At 46.8% G+C, this 22,449-nt stretch overlaps 1 protein-coding gene across 1 annotated transcript in view; it reads right to left on the bottom strand.

The window, feature by feature from the left end:
- Positions 1-21,612, bottom strand: part of ciita (class II, major histocompatibility complex, transactivator) — a 78,808-nt gene extending 57,196 nt beyond the window's left edge. Inside the window, exon 1 of the mRNA XM_080206190.1 lies at positions 21,572-21,612. Coding sequence (XP_080062316.1) covers positions 21,572-21,605 — 34 coding nt within the window. The 5' untranslated portion in view covers positions 21,606-21,612. The remainder of the gene's footprint in view (positions 1-21,571) is intronic.
- Positions 21,613-22,449: the final 837 nt, after the last annotated feature.

The following is a 22,449-nucleotide window of genomic DNA, read 5'->3' as shown; positions in this document are numbered from 1 at the left end:
ACATGAGGACGGCCTCAACCGGGATCTTGGGTTCATGTCTCACTATCTGTAACCCCCACGACTTGCCTGGGCTTGCAAAATCTCACCAACTGTCCTGTCTGGAGACAATCCACATCTCTTTAACCTGTGCTTAACCCTCTCTCCACTCACACTGTCTGCACCTTTAAGACTTGATTACCTGTAGAGACTCGCATTCCAACCATTATTTTGTAAATTGAGTTTGTGTCTTTATATACCCTGTTTGCGAACAGAACTCCCACTCACCTGATGAAGGAGCAGTGCTCTGAAAGCTTGTGGCTTGTGCTACCAAATAAGCCTGGTATTGTGAGATTTCTTGCTGTAAAGCTGCAGTGCTAACCACTGTGCCACCACACGGCCCATGTCCAACCTATTGAACACTTTCACAATCTTTTATGCCTCTTTCAGGTCAGCCTTCTCTCTTCCAAAGAAAAGATCCGCTGTCTTGTTATTTCTTTCCTGATGCGTAGAACCTCTCAAGTTCTGGTATCATCCTTATACGCATGACAGACAGCAAGAGATTCAGTTTCACCTTCTACAAAACTCCACCCATCGATGCCCTGCCAGGGTTTCAGTTTATAAATACTTCCAGCTAAGACAATTCTCAGCCCAGCTAGCCAGCTAGTCTCTCACTCTTGAATTTTATATAGTATCCTTTGTCCGCTAAGTGGGGCAACTAGGGACGGGTAATAAATGCTGGCCAGCCAGCGACGCCCATGTCCCACAAATGAACTTGAAAAACTCATCAATCCAAAAACATCCTAAAAAGTGCACTTCTTCTGATTCTCATCAGTCTTTCGCGCGAGTTGTTTATCACAGAACCACATCCTACAGTGCTGTTGGAGGCCAATCAGCCCATCAACTCTGCGAAAGAGTATCTTACCCAGGTCCTATCCCCCTTACCCTACACACTTGTCCTGCTAATCCCCCCCCACCTACCCTGTATTTATTATTCAGTGATGCATTTAACTTTTCTTACTTTAGGCTATAACTAGCATAGGTGTGCCTACTGTAAAGTTTTAAAGTTTATTTATTAGTGTCACAAGTACAAAAATGCTGCAATGAAGTTACTGTGAAAATCCCCTAGTCGCCACTCTCCAGTGCCTGTTCGGGTACATGGAGGGAGAATTTAGCATGGCCAATGCATCTAACCAGCACGTCTTTTGAACTGTTAGAGGAAACTGGAGCAGACACAAGGAGAACATACAGACTCTGCGCCGACAAGCCGAGAACTGAACCTGGGTCCCTGGCGCTGTGAGGCAGCAGTGCCAACCACTGTGCCAACGTGCCACTCTAAATATAGGTTTCTATGCGGCGTCTGAGAAACAAAAATAATCCAAAATACATTCAGCCCTGAGGGTTCCAGGATACTCATCGCGTAGCTAAATACACTCAGGGATATGAATACAAAATAATCCCCGTGATATAGATGCATATTTTCATTTTGATGTTTAATACTGAGCCGCTCCATTGACGGTGGGGTGTGTGACCTGGCTTCGTGCAATCTCAGAAGAGCTTGCTGCTCTGTGAATGGGCTAGCAGGGAGCCTTCCCAGGGCCGAGCAGTCTGAGTTAATCACCAGGTTAACTGCCAGGTTAAACTTGAAATCCTATCTCCAATCACAAATATTCTTTTTCTTATCCATTTGTAGGACATGGGGGGGTCCTAGGAATTAGGCCAGCATTTATTGGCCAACCCTAGTCACCCTTGTTCAGAGGGCAGTTGAGAGTCAACCACATTGATTTTGATTTGTTATTGTCACGTGTATTAGTATACAGTGAAAAGTACTGTTTCTCGCGTGTTATACAGACAAAGCATACTGTTCATAGAGAAGGAAAGGAGAGAGTGCAGAATGTAGTGTTACAGTCATAGCCAGGGTGTAGAGAAAGATCAACTTAGTGCGAGGTGGGTCCATTCAAAAGTCTGATGGCAGTATTGCTGTGACTCTGGAGTCACATGTAGGTCTGATGAGGTAAGGACAGTAGATTTCCTTCCTTAAAGGACATTAGTGAACTAGACGGGTTTTTCCGACAAATGGTTTCATGGTCATCAGTAGATTCTTATTTCCAGACTTCTTATTTAATTACATGTAAATTCCACCATCAGCCATGGCAGGATTCGAACCCAGGTCCCCCAGAACATTAGCTGAGTCTCTGGATCAATGGTCTAGCAATAATACCACCAGGCCATCACCTCCCAGATGTAATCAGCAGCTTCACCCAATGGGAAGCAGGAGGGCCAAAATCAAAATGCTGTTCCATATTTTTTAAATGCTTAATGAACATATTTATTTTAAAGATTGAGGAGATCTCAGGATCGGAAGCCCCTCAGGAACATTTTCGTAGAGTCGCGGAGACTCCAAACACCTTTAAAAATGACGGACAGATCCCAGATCGAGCAGCTTTTCCACGGATCCTATTGAATAGACTAAAAGAGTGGGCAAAAGAATTGATAGAGGGGTTACAACGTGTGAACGTGTGAACTTGCACACTTTGGCAGAACAAAGAATATATTTTTGGGTGGAGGGACACTGTAGAATGCCGCAGTGCAGAGGGATCTGGGCAACCTAGTATATGCTGCACCTGCATACCAACCTTTTCTGACTAAAGTGGTAAGGAAGACAAATGGGATGTAGTCTTGGGAATGGGAATGGAACACAAGTTATGATGCAGTTTTACAGGGCGTCAGAGAGACACCTAGAGTGTAGTGCAATTTTAATCTCCTTACTTAGTAAAGTATATAGCATCATTAGAAGCAGTTCGGAGAGGGCTATTTTTGCCTGAATCCTGGGACGAAGGTTGAACCCTATGAGGGAAGGTTTAGCAGGAAAATGGGATTCACTTGCCTTTAGTGGTAGATATTGTTGGTGCAGACTCAATGGGCTGAAGGGCCTTTTCTGAAAATGTTTGTTTCTAACATCATGATTAGGTACATCAGAGGATTTAAATGCATTGAAGGCACTTTCATGAATAGCTATGGTTATTTTGATAGTGACAGCTTTGATAAATACTTAGAATATTATTTTCTTTCATCTCAACATGGCTCCTGAGATCTGCACAAGGTAGATGTTTGGCATAGAGAGTGCAAAGGCAAAGGGTAGTGGGTGGGAGGTGTCATAAGTTGGTATTAATCTGTTGTAGAGGCTATGGCCATGGAGGTTTGTGTAGTGGCATGAATGGGCGCAGAGACTGGGTGGATGTGTGAGGAGGGTGACATAACGTTTGAGAAAACAGCCTAGACGGAGTACTAGACAACTGAGGCAGCCCCTGTAGCTGCCTCCAATCAAGGAACAGCAGGTCTGACTCACACCACAGCCACCACCCACCCTGCCCTCAACCGCCAAACGGAGGGGGGAAAAAAAATCACACTTCAGAGCACCACATCCTCCAGAAATAGGTGAAGCCAGCCTGGAAATGCCCTGACCTTAGCTACCCACCTCAGGAGTGAAAATCCACTGCATTAAACTTCACGGAAAATAACCGGCGTACATTTTCATAGCTTCTTATCCTTGGTTTGTTAAAAACAGCGAGCAGCTCGCCACAAAGGCTGCGGAGGTTCATCACAACCTATGCAGCACTGCAGCAAAAACCCACATGCAATGGTAAACCATCTTATGGTAAACAGAATCCTCTGACAGGTGACCTTGCTCAACCAAGTTCATCTAGGGTGAAGGCAGACACTACCGCACGGCCAAATTCGACTTTAAAACATCCTCGTGAATCAATTATCTAATGACAAGGGTGGGGAATTTCCAATTGGTCATCCTGTAAACAGCGTTAATGTTTGCAAGAGGCATATCATAACCACAGTGTCGGAACCACAGTGCTTGGAAGGGGGTGATAGGTCCTTCCCGCCAAGATACAAACTTGACAAAAGCACTTAAAGTTTTTTCTCACTGGTGTCACAAGTAGGCTTCCATTAACACTGCAGTGAAGTGAAAATCCCCTCGTCGCCACACTCCAGCGCCTGCTCAGGTGCACTGAACATAAGAAATAGGAGCAGGAGTAGCCCTTCGAGCTTGCCCCGCCATTCAATAAGATCATGGCTGATCTGATAGTGGATCAGTTCCACTTTCCCGCCCTCTCCCCATAACCCTTAATTCCCCCGTCTATCAAAAACCTATCTACCCGTGTCTTAAATATATTCAGCGAGGTAGCCTCCACCACTTCAACGGGCAGAGAATTCCAGCTTTGAGTGAAGAAGTTCCTCCTCAACTCTGATCTAAACTGCCCCCCGCTTATCTTGAGGCTGTGCCCTCTATCCTTTCTAAGCGGGAAGCATCTCTCTTCTTCACTGAGGGAGAATTTAGCCAATTCAGCCGACCCATGGGTCTTTTGGACTGCGGGAGGAAACCGGAGCAAACACGCACAGACACGGGGAGGACACACACACACATAGTGAGTGACCCAAGCAGGGAATGCTAATCAATGTGACACCGTGCTGCCTTTGCCGACAATGCACATTTCACTTTATAGCGCACACGTCATAGTGTTCGGACAGAACTGGTGGGATTTTATGGCCTAGCTCATCCCGAAACCGTAAAATCCTGTCCGAGGTCAACGGACCTTTCCCTGATCCGCTCCCTCACCCGCTCCGATTCCCGAGACGGGCAGGGTGGTAAAATTCCGGCCAATAACTATTTTTCTTCTCTTAAACAAATGGCACTCATAGTGTCAAAAACAGTGTACTTTGCAAGTCAAGCCAAAACATCAGGCCTTCAATAAAATAAACTCTCCAAAAATATTGCAACTCACAGGGGGCTGTATTGGGATGACTGTAACCAAAAGAGAAAATGCTGGAAAATCTCAGCGGGTCTGGCAGCATCTGTAAGGAGAGAAAACAGCTGATTTCCAGATGACCCTTTGTCTATTGGGATGAACGTAGTTTTCCAAGTTTCCATCATAAATGGACAAGGTGTGTAGAATGTATAACTAACACTGGACTAATCCCAATAGCCACCACCAATCAGTCCATCACCCCTTCCCCCTCAATCCTGATCTACACAAAGATGGGAGACATGGCGGCACAATGGTTAGCACTGCTGCCTCATAGCGTCAGGGACCCAGGTTCGATTCCCAGCTTGGGTGACTGTCTGTGCCGAGTCTGCACATTCTCCCCGTGTCTGTATGGGTTTACATAAGAAATAGGAGCAGGAGTAGGCCATCTAGCCCTTCGAGCCTGCCCTGCCATTCAATAAGATCATGGCTGACCTCTGGGTGCTGAGGTTTCCTCCCACTGTCTGAAAGTTGTGCTGGTTAGGTGCATTGGCCGTGCTAAATTCTCCCTCAGTGTGCCCAAACAGGCACCAGAGCGTAGCGTCCGGGGGATTTTCACCATAACTTCATTGCACTGTTAACATAAGCCTATTTGTGACAATGATAAACAAACTCAAAAATCAAATCATAGAATCCCTACAATGCAGAAGGAGGCCATTTGGCCCATCGAGTCTGCACCAACTCTCCGACAGAGCATCTTACTTACGCCTACCACACTCTCCCCCCGCCCATCCCCATAAAGCCACGCATTCACCCCAGTAATCCCCCTAAACTACATTTCTTTGGACACTAAGGGGCAATTTGGCACAGCCAATCCACCTAACCCGCTCATCTTTGGAGGAAACCGGAGAACCCAGAGGAAACCCACGCAGACACGGGAGGGACATACAAACTCCAAGATCTTTACAGTCTACCTTTTGTCAAATCAAATGACATCTGATTGTTTGATTTTTTTTTAAAGCACAACATTTCTATAATATTTACGTTATTTTGTTAGAATTATTGGACAATTTGAGTTCTGAGGCAAAAAAAGGGCTTTGAGGTACGTGGGTGCAGAACTATTTTTAGCTCATGTGTGAACTGATTTTTCTCGTCACCCTAACTGCAACTGCAACACTATATTCTACATTCTATCCTTCTGAGGTCACGTACCAACCGACTCAAGAACAGCTTCTTCCCTGCTGCCATCAGACTTTCGAATGGACCTCCCTCACACTGAGTTGATCTTTCTCTACACCCTAGCTATGACTGTAACACTACATCTCCTTTCCTTCTCTATGAATGGAATGCTTTGCCTGTATAGCGCGCAAGAAACAATACTTTTCGCTGTATACTAACACATGTGACAATAATAAATCAAATCCAACTCTTTCAGTAGAACTTCCTATTACAGCTCACACGCAAACCTTTCCACTACACGCTAACAGCAGGTCACGTGTCCTGTGGCTGACACACAAGGTGGGTTTTAGGTTACAGCGTGCGTCTCCCATTCTGTGTGCTTCTTAAAGTTGGAGAACCTCAAGCTTACTTCATTCGTCGCAACATCTTGGCCTATAGCAAGTGGGAACAGACAACCTGAAGCAATGATGAGCCCTTATCTCACGTGAACACACCACGGGAGTTGGGGAAGTGGGAGCCAGTATGATTCTGCCCTGTCGTATGTTGCCCCCCGGCTAAGACAAGTGTTTGCATGCATGTCCTGCACGTGGGCACTGCTTCCTCACAGTACCAGGGACCCGGCTTCAATTCCGGCCCCTGGAGACTGCACGTTCTCCACATGTCTGCGTGGGTTTCCTTTGGACGGAACACAAGAATTAGGGGCGAGAGTCAGCAATTCAGCCCATCGATAACGCTCCGCCATTCCATGGCTGATCTCCATCTCATCCCAACTCCACTTCCCTGCCTTCTCCTCATAGCCCTTTATCCCACTTTTGATCAAGTATTAATCTATCTCTTTCTTAAATCCATTGATTGATTCTGCATCCACTGCATTCTGAGGCTGTGAGATTCACAACCCTCTGTGAGAAGCCGCTTCTCCTTATCTCTGATTTGAACCCCCCCCCTCTTACTCTACAACTAGAACCTCTTGTCCTACACTGGCACAAAACCACCCTACCTAACTCATCCACAAGGGCTGTCAAGCTTACAGAGCAAGGTGCACTGCTGAAGCACAACTTAAGCGCGAGCTGCGCAAATCCAGAGCCACCAGCGCAACAACTACACAAATCTGTCCAAGATGTTCTAGGACATTCCGTGCCCGAATTGCCCTGATCGGTCACCTTCGGACACACCGCAACCAGCCTCAAAATGACTAACGGTGTCGAGATCCTCATCGACGACGATGGCCGAACAACAACATACTGTTCTAGGAGGGGAAACATTGGGTTAACATTCACTTCACCAATCCTGTTGAGTATTTTGTATATCTCAATCAAATCCCCCACCACATTCTTCCATACTTCGGCGGGTACTCCAGTTTCCCCCCACAGTCCCAACGATGTGCCGGTTAGGCGGACTGGCCATGCTAAGTTGTCTCTTACGTGTCCCAAGATCTATAGAGTAGGGGGATTGGTGTCGTAAATACATGGGGGTCACAGGAGTAGGATCTGAGTAAGATGCTCTATTGGAGAGAGTCAATGCAGACTCGATAGGCCGAATGGCCTGCTTCTGCACTATAGGGATTCTATGATTCCGCGACACGCAGAAGGCAAACGTGGGCATTTTTAATTAGCCTATAACACTCTTGCCAAGTTTTGCAATCACCAAGACAGGTCCTCTTACTCTGTAAAATGAGCATGAGGACGTAAGACACAGGAATGTGAGTTGTGGCACAGAGAGGAAATTTAGTACTCGCAGATCCAGTTCTCTCTGCCTCAGCTGTGATATGTTGTGCCTCAGGCCTCCCTCTGAGGAGAAATTCCTGGGACAAGGATCACCTGTAGCCTACACTTCAATTTGCCCCAGTTTTCCTCGCAATGCTGTTGCCAGAAGGACGGAAGACTGCAGCGGCCATAGCTTTGCCAGTATAAAGGAAAAGCTCGCTGCTTGGTGGTCCACTGAGTTTTCTGTAATGCCAGAAGCATTTGGAGTGGTGACACGGAGCCTAGGCCCAGTGACAATATCACCTGGGAATGCTAGTGTAGAAACATTGTGCTCCTAACTACAAGATCACACACACGGGATCAATGGGAGAGAACCTTCAGGCATGGCTTCCCTAATATCATTGCTGTTCCCAGCCCTGCTTCCATTCTGATTAGTGAACATGTTGAGTGAGTGCCTGGCCTCATGAGACCCATCAATGTGGCAGCACAATGGCAGAGAGTGCACGATAGCATTGCTGCCTCACAATGCTCAGGAGACGAAGGAAATTTGGCTGCAACTCTCACCAACTTATAGATCACAGAATCATAGAGCCCTACAGTGCAGAAAGAGGCCCTTCAGCCCATCGAGTCTGCACCGAACACAATCCCACCCAGGCCCTACTCCCACATCCCTACATATTATACCCACTAATCCCTCTAACCTACACATCCCTGGACCCTAAGGGGCAATTTCTTAGCACAGCCAATCAACCTAACCCGCACACTTTTGGACGGTGGGAGGAAACCGGAGTACCCTGAGGAAACACATGCAGGCACGAGGGGAATGTGCAAACTCCATACAGACAGTGACCCGCGCCGGGAATCGAACCCAGCACCCTGGAGCTGTGAAGCAGCAGTGCTAACCACCGTGCCACCGTGCCTCCCCCTTCTACAGATACACCGCTTGTATCACAGCTTGGTATGGCTCCTGCTCTGTCTAAGACTGCAAGAGACTACAAAGGGTTGTGAACGTATCCCAGTCCATCACTCAAACCAGCCTCCTATCCATTAATACTGTCTACGCTTCTCACTGTCTTGGAAAAGCAGCCAGCATAATCAAGGACCCCACACACCCCGGACATTCTCTCTTCCACCTTCTTCTATCGGGAAAAAGATACAAAAGTCTGAGGTCATGTCCCAACCGACTCAAGAACAGCTTCTTCCCTGTTGCCGCCAGACTTTTGAATGGACCTACCTCACATTAAGTTGATCTTTCTCTACACCCTAAGCTACAACTGTAACACTACATTCTGCACTCTCTCCTTTCCTTCCTTATGAATGGTATGCTTTGTCTGTATAGCACACAAGAAACAATACTTTTCTGTATACTAATACATGTGACAATAATAAATCAAGTCAAATCACAGTGGCTAGCACTGCTGCCTCGCAGCACCAAGGACCCGGGCTCAATTCAGGCCTTGGGTCACAGTCTGTGCGAAGTCTGCACATTCTCCCTGTATCTGCTTGGGTTTCCCCCGTTTGCTCTGGTTTCTTCCCACAGCCCAAAGATGTGCGGGTTAGGTGGATTGGCTATGCTGAATTGGCCCTTAGTTCCAGGGGGACTAGCAGGGTAGATACGTAGGCTTATGGGGATAGGGTGGGGGCTGAATGGCCTTCTTCTGCGTGTGATGTAGAGATGCCGGCGTTGGACTGGGGTAAACACAGTAAGAAGTCTCACAACACCAGGTTAAAGTCCAACAGGACTTATCTGATAGTAAACACTACAAGCTTTCGGAACACTGTTCCTTTGTCAGGTGAGTGGAAAGTGGGGGAGAATTCTGTAAACTGTGTGTGCCTTTATATGCCCTGTTTCTGATCAGGACTTTCCACTCACCTGACAAAGGAACAGCGTTCCAAAAGCTTGTGGCGTTTACTACCAAATTAACCCGTTAGACTTTAACCTGGTGTTGTGAGACTTACATAAGAACATAAGAAATAGGAGCAGGAGTCGGCCATCCAGCCCTTCGAGCCTGCCCCGCCATTCAATAAGATCATGGCTGATCTGAAGTGGATCAGTTCCACTTTCCCGCTTTCTCCCCATAACCCTTAATTCCCTTGTCTATCAGAAACCTATCTACCCGTGACTTAAACATATTCAGCGAGGCAGCCCCCACTGCTTCAACGGGCAGAGAATTCCAGAGATTCACCACCCTTTGAGTGAAGAGGTTCCTCCTCAACTCTGATCTAAACTGCGCCCCCCCCCCCCCCCCCCCCCCCACTTATCTTGAGGCTGTACCCTCCAGTCCTGCTATCCTTTCTAAGCGGGAAGAATCTGTCTACCTCCTTCTTACCCCTTCTGTGCTGCAGGGGGGCAGTGAAGTGGGGGGGGGCTTGTGCTTTTGGCAATGGAGATGGGTGCTGCAGTCCCTCTTGTTTTTGAAGGAAGAAGCTGAGCAGAATAAAGTTTTCCTCATCGATTTGACAAATTCATGGAAATCCTTAAGCTGAAGTTGGTTGCTGATTCCGTGGGGCATTTTCCTCCGACGGAGATTCCATGTAAATGTAAACTCTTTGATGCTGAGTGTATGAGCCCCCCCCACCACCCCATCATTGCTAAGGTAGCATCAGTCCATTTCAAAAATGCTATGAACAACTACCTCGAGATTCTAGATCAATGCAACTTATTTCTTTAGTTACGAGACACCCATGGTGAACCCCTCCCCCTTTAAGGAAGTAATTAACTTCAATTGGAGCATATTAATTGACAAAGTGAGTTTATTTATGCTAATAATTTCACTCACTGCTAATGCCAGGACATTCATCGCTGAGGATGTGTGTGAGTTTAGAAGAATGAGGGGAGATCTCATTGAGACGTATAAGATGATGAATGGGATGGATAGGATAGAGGTGGAGAGACTCTTCCCGCTCAGAAAGGACAGTAGGACTAGGGGGCACAGCCTCAAGATAAAGGGGGGGCGGTTTAGAACGGAGTTGAGGAGGAACTTCTTCACTCAAAGGGTGATGAATCTCTGGAATTCTCTGCCCGTTGAAGTGGTGGAGGCTGCCTCGCTAAATATTTTTAAGACGCGGGTTGATGGGTTTTTGATAAGCGAGGGGATTAAGGGTTATGGGGAGAGGGCGGGAATGTGGAACTGAGCCACGACAGATCAGCCATGATCTTATTGAATGGCGGGGCAGGCTCGAAGGGCTAGATGGCCTACTCCTGCTCCTATTTGTTATGTTCTTATGTTCTTATGATTGCGGTGACTCTCCCAGGTTGCACTGCACGTCTTAGAACAAAGGACAAAGAAAATTACAGCACAGGAACAGGCCCTTCGGCCCTCCAATCCTGCACCGACCATGCTGCCCGTCTGAACTAAAATCCCCTACCCTTCCGGGGACCATATCTCTTATTCCCATCCTGTTCATGTATTTGTCCTTGCAAAATATGTCTGCGTGACGGTGATGCAAAAAGGTGATACAACTTTGTGAAATCAGGGTGCCAGGTTGCAAACCCCAAGGTGTGTTACGAAGCCAGAACAAACCCTAACAATTTTCTTTTTGGCCATAGGGTGACAATAGGGTTTTTCACTCTAGGCTGCTGACAAATGAGGGAGCTTTTATCGAAACAAATCTAACCTAACAACACAGTTTGATGATAACAAATGAATTAGCTTAGCATTCAACCATTGAACAATGCTTAAACATGATAAGGCACACTTCTTAGCTGCTAACTTATCACTATGAATTCCAATCAAGCAATGCTTTTAGTAGACTGAGACCCGTCTTATTAATTAGTTAGCAAAATGCAGGCATACATACTTAACTAAGGGTAACAGTCCTAGAGCTTTCGGAAAGCCTTTCGAAGAGACACACACAGAAAGACACTGTTTTCTCCTTGCAGCCCTGGCAGCAACTGCTTGTTGAATGAAAGTGAAAGTTCCTGCAAGCTTAACTCTTCCCATTAGCCACATGGCTCTATCGGTCAACCTCATCAGAACTCACATGACTCTACTTTGAAATCCTAAGAGAATCTAAATAAACAAAAGGTTAATTAACTCTACAAGGAAACACATTCCTAGCTAAAATCAGTTGTTATTCTGCATTCTTAACATCGCTGCATGTCTCCCAGGCAAATCGACTATTGTACAGGACCATCGCACCAGACAGACCTTAGTTTGGAATAAAGCAAAAAATGCTGGAAAAGCACAGCAGGTCCGGCAGTGATTCGAGTATACCTGATCTTTAAGGTAACATCTTAGAACATCTGCGTTTTCTGATGAAAGGTCTTCCAGGCCCGCTGACAGTGAGCCCCCTGCAGGTTCCCTGGCAGCAGAGGCTACGAACAATGGGAGACCCCAATGGCTGCAGCGGGACTGGAAGATCACACTGCCAGCAAATGGTGGGCTGCCTCCAGTTCCGCATTAAATGCCAGAAGAGGGCGGGAGGGGGAATCCTGCCCAACCCTGTTCTTCTTTCTACAGCTGCTGCCTGACCTGCTGAGTATTTCAGCACGTTTCTGTTTTGTTCCAAGCCTATCTGATGTGACTGGCGCTGCAGATCTTGTGCCATTGCCAAGCAGAAACATTTTACACAGGTCCAAGGTGTGCACGGCACCTCGTGTGCAAGCTGTGCCACTTAGCTGCTTGTCTCCTTTGCAATGAATATAAATCATAAATGGTTCGAACTATTGACAGATCTCCATACTAACATATCAATTTACAAAGTGATTCCACAAAAGCTGAAAGACTGGAAGATAAGTTGCACCAATATAGAAGTTTCCCAGTCCACAAGAAGATTGAGAAAGTCTTCACAGTTGAAACAACTTAATAAGATGTCTCACAGCACCAGTTTAAAGTCCAACACGGAGCGGGGAGGGGATCTTTCGGGTCAAACCAAGTAAACAAACTCAAATTACATTAGGACAAAGTAAAATTGGCAGCTCCCCAAAAAGAAGGGGAATGGCCCAAACAAAAACAAAAGTACAAAGGGAACTGAAGACACATCAAATCAAAATGTGATTGTCGGGGTCTATAACGCACCTCAGCCCCTGCGGTGCCCAACGGGCACGGAAGGCATCGACTGTGCCTGTGGACACCGCAAGCTCCCTCTCCAGGGACACAAGGCCACGAACGTAGCCAGGGTAGAGGGGTAGAATCCAAAAGGTTTATTTGGAGTGCTGTTCCTTCATCAGGTGAGTGACTCAAGGACAGCTTCTTCCCTGTTGCCATCAGACTTTTGAATGTGGACCTACCTTGCATTAAGTTGATCTTTCTCTATATCCTAGCTATGACTGTAACACTACATTCTGCACTCTCTCCTTTCCTTCTCTATGAACATAGAACATTACAGCGAAGTACAGGCCCTTTGGCCCTCGATGTTGCACCGACCTGTGAAACCAATCTAAAGCCCATCTAACCTACACTATTCCAATATCATCCAAATGTTTATCCAATGACCATTTAAATGCCCTTAATGTTGGCGAATCCACTACTGTTGTAGGCAGGGCATTCCACGCCCTTACTACTCTCTGAGTAAAGAACCTACCTCCGACATCTGTTCTACTAGGACAATGAATGTCTGCTCTGTCTGTATGGCGTGCAAGGAACAATACTTTTCACTGTATACTAATACGTGTGACAATAGTAAATCAAATCAGATCAAAATCATTACCTCAGCTTGGTTCTCCACAGAGGCTGTCAGACCTGTTGAATATTCTCACCAACTGCTGCTTTTGTTTCCGAATACCAGCACTGACCACATTGTGTTTCCGAATCAGGGATGTTTGACCAGTTTTGCAGGTATGAGATGAGTGAGGAATGTTGGCCAGGATGCCAATACCTCCCACATTCTTCTAATTTCAAGGGACTTTTACAGTTTTTATCGCGAGCTGAACAAGTCGACCAAATCTGTTTGGTGTGTCACTAAAGCACCCCTTTCAACACGGTGGCGCAGTGGTTCGTACTGCTGCCTCACAGCACCAGGGACCCACGGCCTCTGGTCACTGTCTGCATGGAGCCTGCACATTCTCCCTGTGTCTGTCTGCCTGGGTTTCCTCTGGGTGCTCTGGTTTCCTTCCACAGTCCAAAGGTGTGTGTGGTTGGGTGGACTGGCCCTGCTAAATGGCCCCTTAGTGTCAGGGGGATTAGCTGGGGTAGATGTATGGGGTTACGGGGATAGGGCCTGGATGGGATTGTTGTCGGCGCAGACTTGATGGGTCGAATGGCCCCCTTCTGCACTGTAGGGTTCTATGAATTGTGCAGCATTGCCTTGTTGATGTACAGTGTTTTGGTGGAAGCCCCTCGTCTTGTGATAAAGAGGAAGGAAAACCGCTTACAATTTACAACTGAATCAAACAAATGCATTGAATGCATCTAATGGGTATAATATTGTAACTCGCACATCTCACACTGTCTGATTATATCAATGTATTATTAAGTTTAAATTTATTTATTAATGTCACAAGCAGGCTTACGTTAACACTGCAATGAAATTACTGTAAAAGTCCCCTAGTCTTCACACTCCAGCGCCTGTTCGGGTACACTGAGGGAGAATTTAGCATGGTCAATCCACCTAACCCACACTGGGGGAGGAAACCAGAGCACCCGGAGGAAACCCACACAGACACGGGCAGAATGTGCAGACTCCGCACAGACAGTGACCCAAGCCAGGAATCAAACTCGGGTCCCTGGCGCTGTGAGGCTAACCACTGTGCCACTATGATCTTGGGTATTTTAGGTAGATGGTGCGTATTATACTAAGTAGAACATTTGAGTATTTTCAGCGTGTCTTAGAATGGGATTTTCCAGACCTGACTGTTGGTGGGATCTTCCAGTCCTGCCAAAAGTGACCCCTGTGGCCAATACCCTGGCAGTGAGACAGGTGGACCATGCAAAATGTCATAGACAATCAGCGGGACTGGAAGATGCCACCAGCTGCCAATGGCGAGCCAAGGAGCAGCTGGAAATCCCACCCTTTGTGTGTGCACCATTGCCTCCAATTTATTTATTGCTCTTGTTACTTTAGTTGGTGCATTTAGTACATGTTTTACCCTGATTGGTATGTTTTATGTTTTATTATTGGAGCTAGTAGTTTTAAGGGTAAATGCTCCAGAGCTAGTGGATGTAACTTGTTCAGTTTTTCATTTTGATAGCTCATCGGTCAGTGATGTGCAGGGAAACACATCAACCTGAATATCCTTGCAGAAAACACCTGAGATTAAAGAAAGTTCTCATTTGCCTCGTGCTGAATGCACATTCCCTCCCAATAGGAGTAAAATCCACTCACTGAAGCCCATATAAAACTAACAAAGGTTGGAGACAGCAAAACCACTTGGTAAATTTTACTCCTTAAAAAAAAGGTGCAATGTCAACATTATTATTGAAGCCCAGTTGTCCGCTATTGCTGGGGTTCAGAGCCATTCTGGAGGTATTGCAGTGAGAGAGAAGCAATGGGACCATTCACAGAGAGAGAGGAGAAATGGGGACATTCACACAGATAGAGGAGCAATGGGGACATTCACAGAGAGAGAGAGGAGCAATGGGGACATTCACAGTGAGAGAGGAGCAATGGGGACTTTCACAGTGAGAGAGGAGCAATTGGGGAAATTCACAGTGAGAGAGGAGCAATGGGGACATTCACAGTGGGAGAGGAGAAATGGGGAAATTCACAGTGAGAGAGGAGCAATGGGGACTTCCACAGTGAGAGAAGAGCAATTGGGGAAATTCACATTGAGAGAGGAGCAATTGGGGAAATTCACAGTGAGAGAGGAGCAATGGGGACATTCACAGTGAGAGAGGAGAAATGGGGAAATTCACAGTGAGAGAGAAGCAATGGGGACTTTCACAGTGAGAGAGGAGCAATTGGGGAAATTCACAGTGAGAGAGGAGCAATGGGGACATTCACAGTGAGAGAGGAGAAATGGGGAAATTCACAGTGAGAGAGGAGCAATGGGGACTTTCACAGTGAGAGAGGAGCAATTGGGGAAATTCACAGTGAGAGAGGAGCAATTGGGGAAATTCACAGTGAGAGAGGAGCAATGGGGACATTCACAGTGAGAGAGGAGCAATTGGGGAAATTCACAGTGAGAGAGGAGCAATGGGGACTTTCACAGTGAGAGAGGAGCAATTGGGGAAATTCACAGTGAGAGAGGAGCAATGGGGACTTTCACAGTGAGAGAGGAGCAATTGGGGAAATTCACAGTGAGAGAAGAGCAATGGGACATTCACAGTGAGAGAGGAGCAATGGAGACATTCACAAAGAGAGAGAGAAAAGCAATGGGAACATTCACAGTGAGAGAGGAGAAATGGGGACATTCACAGTGAGAGAGGAGCAATGGGAACATTCACAGGAAGAGAGGAGCAATAGGGTCAGGTGATGGGACTCCCTGATCCAGGACCACCTGAAGTGGAGGAAAAGCATCGGGAAGGAGTTGAACACCTTGAGGTTCATCACTGAGAGTGGGCTGAAGCCAGGCGTCAACAATGAAAGAAGAGCATGGCAACCCTCACTGCCACCACTCTCTGCCCCATCTGTGACTGTAGCTCACACACTGGACTCCTCTGAGAACTCAGTTTTAGTGTGGAATCCAGGCAGCCTCCACTCTGGGGGCCTGTATAAGAAGGAAGAAGAATAATCAAGCCAAGACAATGCTGGCAATTCTCAGGTTGTTTCATCACCACGGGCCACGCTTACAAGTCTTGGCCCGTAGGGTTATTGGAAGAAATTCCAACCTCAGTATGACAGCTATTTCTTCAGATCCCATCATTAGGCTGATGTGTCATCACCGGAGTACCTGGGAATCGTGACTCAGAGGAGGACAATTTGCTGCGAGTTCCCAATCCATTAAGTTGATCTTTCTTTACACCCTAGCTATGACTGTAACACTACATTCTGCACTCACTCCTTTCCTACTCTATGAACGGTATGCTTTGTCCGCATCGTGCGCAAGAAACAGTACCTTTCACTGTATACTAATACATGTGACAATAATAAATCAAATCAGTCACCAGTGCATCACCGTGCTGCCAATGTAACACCTTAAGTAATTTCACAAACCCAGTTTAAAGTCCAACAGGTTTATTTGGTAGCACAAGCTTTCGGAGTATTGCCCCTTCATTCGCCTGATGAAGGGGCAGTGCTCCAAAAGCTCGTGCTACCAAATAAACCTATTGGACTTTAACCTGGTGTTGTGAGACTACTTTCTGTTCTCACCCCAGTCCAACACCAGCATCTCCACATCGATGTGACACCTAAAAGGCAGCTTTCATTCGCTCGCAAGGGCATCCCGAAATTTTGACAACTTTGTGCCTGAGGTTTTTCTAAACTAAACAAACATAATTCTCTGATAATCCATAATGAGGCGCTAAAACGTGTGAACTGCTGCCATTACCACGTCAGTTTTACTGACCAAAGTCATCTTCTGACACATTTTTAATCAGTAAGGCAATTGAGGGCTCTGGGGATTAGGTGGGAAAATGGAATTGACGCTTCTCACATCAGATAAGTCATGATCTGATTAAATAGTGGAGCAGAATCGATGGGCTGAATGGCCTACTGCTGCTGCTACGCCTATGCTCTTCAAATCATGGTCTTGGAGGACGCACACTAGCACTGAAATCCGCTACCTTAAATCTCAACGTAGTTAGAAAGATGTTTCCAAACTTAGGTTGTGGTTAGACTATGTTCACACTCTGAGAGTACTGCAGCTGTGAGGAGCACAATGGTATTGTTATGATGTTGAATGCTCCACCTGCTTCCACAGAAAGCTGCGTCTGTGCGTGCTTCTGGGTTGACCCACTGCTGATTAGTAAACTTAGTCACTTGTTGCCCAGAGCTTGAATGTTAGTGAAAAAAAAAGACATCTTACCAAAGATTCCTGACTTGTACTCATCAGGATAAATGCAAGAATGTCAAATTGCAAAAGTTAACAACAATTTGTAGTGCAGGGGAAACGCAATGCAACTGGCTGGCAATTTGACTGAGATTAACCATGGTGCTGGAATGGAGGAAACAAAATTTTAAAGTTTTTTTATTAGTCACAAGTAAGGCTTATATTAACACTGCAATGCAGTTACTGTAAAATTCCCCTAGTCACCACATTCCGGCACCCGCTTGGGCCAATGCACCTAACCAGCACGTCTTTCAGATTGTGGGAGGAAACTGGAGCACTCAGAGGAAACATGTGTAGATACGGAGAGATATGCAAACTACGCACAATGACCAAATGATTAAGCCAGAAATCAAACCTGGGTCCTTGGTGCTATGGGGCAGCAGTGCTAACCACTGTGCCACCATGCTGTCTTTTAAAAAGCATTTGGACAGTTACATGGGTAAGATTGCCATAGAGGAATATAGACCAAATGCAGGCAATTGGGACGAGCTTAATGGTAAAAACTGGGCGGCATGGACAAGTTGGGCTGAAGGGCTTGTTTCCATGTTGTAAACCTCTATAACTCCAATGGGGAACTATAGACTCCACAAGCCCATAGTTCCCCACTGTATTTTCCATGGCAACGCCTCATCCAGAATCTAGTTGCCAACCAACTGGGACCTTTTTCTGCTGTAGTATAATTTGTTGTGATCTTTTGGTATTCTTGCTTTTGTCCTGATGAGAACAAAAAGAAAAGTTTTGGCAACATGTCTTTCATTACAGCAATAATCACTGAAACTATCCATGCATACCGGAGGGTCAACTTTCTCAACACGTTAGAGCAGTGAATTTCTGAGGTTCAGCTTGCCATAGTGTGTTGTGTAACATTTCCGTCACGCTCAGGTGGTCACCGATCATCACAATCTCCTTGTGACAGTCAAGGCATCATTATCATCACCTCTGAATTCCCCACCAACATCTTGGGGATTACCATTAACCCAAAGCCTAACTTGGTCAGTCACATAAAGTCTATGACTACAAGGGCAGGTCAGAGGGTGGAAATTCTGTGAATCGCCCACCTCTTGACTCCCCCAAAGCCTAAAAGGCAACAGATAGGAGTGTGGTGAAGTACTCTCCATGACCCTAGATGAGGGCAGCTCCAACAACACTCAAGGCTGACACCAGTTGTCTTAACACCTCAGGCACCACATGAAACATTCGCTCCCCCCATCACTGACACTGAGGCAGCAGTGTGTACCACCACTGTGGCATAATGGTTAATCCTGGTGTCTCACAGTGTCAACAACCTGGGTTCGATTCTGGCCTTGGGTGACGGTGTGTCACTGTGCTCTCAATGAGCCGGAAGGCCTCCTTCTGCACTGTAGGAATTCTATGGTTCTAGCTACTAGATGCACTACAATAACTTTCCAAAGTTCCTCTGACAGTACCTGTGATTTCTACTAACTTGAAGGACAAGGGCAACAAACCATAGGTCACTGAAACCCTACAGTGCAGAGGAAGGCCATTCAGCCCATTGAGTCAACAACAACATCACCCAGATCCTATCCCCATACCTCCACATATTTATCCTGCTAATCCCTCTAACCTACATCCCAGGAAACTAAGAGCCAATTTAGCACGGCCAATGTACCTAATCACACACATCTTTGGAGTGTGGGAGGAAACCGGAGAACCCGGAGGAAACCTACGCAGACATGGGGAGAATGTGCAAACTCCACAATCAGACAGTGACCCGAGCCGGGGAATCGAACCCAGGTGCCTGGAGCTATGAGGCAGCAGTGGTAACCACTGTGCTGCATGGGAATACCACACACCACAAGTTCCCCTCCCAGCCACACACCACCCTGGCTGGGAACTAAATTGCCATTCCTTCACTGTCGCTGAGTTATGACATTGAAAACCCCCCACCCCACCCCACCAGCACTGTGAGAGTTCCCACATCACATGGGTTCCAGTCATTCAGAAAAGTGATTCAGCCAGGGCAGTTCGAAATGGGCCACAAATACTAGACAGAATGAACAAAACTGTGGCAGTTTCTCAGCCTTCTGTCATCCAGTCATTTCGGGGTCACGCTCAGAGTCATATGGACCAGATTTTCTTTCTTAGTCAGCCGCGTTTCGAATAGGTTAAAATTTTGCCCTATCACCAGTCACTGGTGCTGCTGAGAAGCAGAGATAACTTTTGGAGCAACTCAACACTAGCTATGTAGCCTCTCCCTCAGCACTGCAGCTTGCCACGTCCGTTGCTGCTCTTGCACTGAGTCAGAACATTGAGTGGCACGGTAGCACAGTGGTTAGCACTGTTGCTATCACAGCTCCAGGGTCCTGGGTTCGGTTCCTGGCTGGGGTCACTCTTTGTGTGGAGTTTGCATGTTCTCCTTGTGTCTGTGTGGGCTTCCTCTGGGTACTCTGGTTTCCTCCCACAGTCCAAAGATGTGTGGGTTAGATTAATTGGCTATGCTAAGAAATTGCCCTTTAGTGTCCAGGGATGTGTAGGTTAGAGGGACTTGTGGTATGATATGGGGGGTAGGGCCTGGGTGGGATTGTGTTCAGTGCAGACTCGATGGCCCACTTTCTGCACGGTAGGATTCTATGTCAATGTTTATTTATTTCATCCCGCAAGTAGGCTGACATTCACATTGCAGTGAAGTTACTGTGAAAATCCCCGAGTGGCCACACTCCGGCACCTGTTCGGGTACACTGAGGGAGAATGTAGCATGGGACTGTGGGAGGAAACTGGAGCATTCAGAGGAATCCCACTCAGACACGGGGAGAACATGCAGAAGTCCGCAATGGCAGTGACCCGAGCCGGGAATCAAACCTCACTCCCTAGCGCTATGCGGCAGCAGTGCCACCACTGCATAAAACACATGGTTCGAACCATTTCCTACATAAAACCAATCCCATGCCAAGCTTTTTTTTGATAAATAAAGGCGGTGTCTCGGGTGGGTTGAGAAAGTATCCAGTCCAGCCCTTCACAAGTCAAAGATGTTTGGTTTGACAAGTGCATTCCTTATTGCAGAGTCTCCCGCAGCCCCCTGAGCAGAAATAACCATGCGAGACAGAAGTGCATCAAAGGACAGGGTGACAAATATTGGACACACCCTCCAAAAGTCCCCCCTGTCCACTGACATTGTCCCTGTAGCTCTAGCAGCCAGCAAGAGGCGCTGCTAACAATGTCCCAGTGTCCTAAAATTTACTTTCAATTTCTCGGAAACCACAAGGTAGCTTACGGGGAAAGAATTAATTACATACCAGACCCGCCAAACAATGCAGATCTGGGAAGGCTGCTTACCCACTTTCCTTAAATATCAACTGGTCCACATTTATCTGAAATGACTTATTTTGTTACCAAGATCAGAACCAAGAGCAGAACGCTCAGAGTGATTCACCCGGGAGAATCGCAGCATCTTCCTCTCTGTGCGTGCGGATAAGATGCTGCCACTATTTTAGCTCAAGAGATATCAATGCAACTAATTTAACTATATCAAATGAGCAAACTTGTGCGCTGGCATGCTTAACAAAAAATGTTACCGCGAATGATTAGAATCCACGCACCAGTCCTTTCCAAGTCGTTGCCTTTACTTACTGCTGTACCTCTTATTTAAGGCGAGTTGCTCGCTAACTCCCTGCAAACTTGCTGGACACTCTAAACCTCTCCAAGCCGAATAAACGCGCTGAAAATGCTGGCTACCCTCCAGAGGACGCCAAACGCCAGCAGAATGACCGGAGCTGTTGGCTCAGTTTACATTTCCATGTGTGTTTTTTTTTGTAATTGTCTCTATAAACAGCACAAAGCAACAATTAAACACACACACACACAGCGCCATGAAATCATTGCAGAAACAGGTGGGGAAGAGCTTTCCACCTCCCCCGTTGTTTAATCCGTCCGGTGAAACAACAGCCTTTCTCCCTCACTCACACCTCAATCACCACAACGTTTGACCTTCTCAAAATCCCAAGGTGCTACTAAAGGATAGTGTGTGTGTGTGTGTGTGATGTATCAATCCTTTATACATCACACACATACATACACACACACACACAGATTGGATCCTGGGGAGAAAGGGAAGTTTAAAATCTTACCCAGGCAGCAAGAAAGTCCACCGCCACCTCTCATCACCTTCATCCAGCTCCGTACTGAAGCCACAAGAACGCAGTTGAATGTGGGAAAGTCCCGCTCAGGCAGTTGCGCCTTGAAGTACAAGGTTTCAGTTTGGTTCAAGCTGCGTTTGGAAGGAGTTGCCAACGAGCTTGAGTTGGTTTCACTTTGCATTACAACCAGTTATGTTGAACCTTTAGAATGGGCAGAAATAGTCCCGCCCACTCACCCTCCACTTGCAACACTGGTGGTCTCATGAGCCACCCACCCTATGTGTGTTTAGAGGTGGCACAGTGGTTGGCACTGCTGCCTCACAGTGCCAAGGACCCGGGTTCGATTCCCAGCTTGGGTGATTGTCTGTGTGGGGTCGGCGTGTTCTCCCCGTGTCTGCAGGGGTTTCCTCTGGTTTCCTCCCACTGTCTGAAAGACGTGCTGGTTAGGGTGCATTGGCCATGCTAAATTCTTCCCTCAGTGTTACCCGAACAGGCGCCGGGCTGTGGCGACTAGGGGATTTTCACACTAACTTCATTGCATTGTTAATGTGAGCCACATGGTGAGACTAATAAATAAAGCATGAAAGGAAAACAGCTTTGCCACATTTTCTTCTGGCACCAGCCCTCCTTTGACGCAGAGCTTGGGACGCAAATCCAGAATCCCCACCTCCCCCCTCAAGATGCAGAAATAGAATCATAAAATGTACGGCACGGAGATAGATCCTTTGTCCCAAACTGGTCCACACCAACCAAAATGCCCATCTAAGCTAACCCCATTTGCCTGCATTTGGCCCATATCCCTCTGAACCTTCCCTATCCTTGCATCTGAATGGGGGTGAATGGCGAGAAATTTGACAGGAGAGAGATGG

Source organism: Carcharhinus amblyrhynchos, chromosome 18 (genome assembly GCF_965287045.1).
Source record: "Carcharhinus amblyrhynchos chromosome 18, sCarAmb.v2.hapA, whole genome shotgun sequence".
Taxonomy (NCBI): domain Eukaryota; kingdom Metazoa; phylum Chordata; class Chondrichthyes; order Carcharhiniformes; family Carcharhinidae; genus Carcharhinus; species Carcharhinus amblyrhynchos.
The sequence above is the reverse complement of the archived record's forward strand: the minus strand, read 5'-3'. Positions and strand labels throughout refer to the sequence as shown.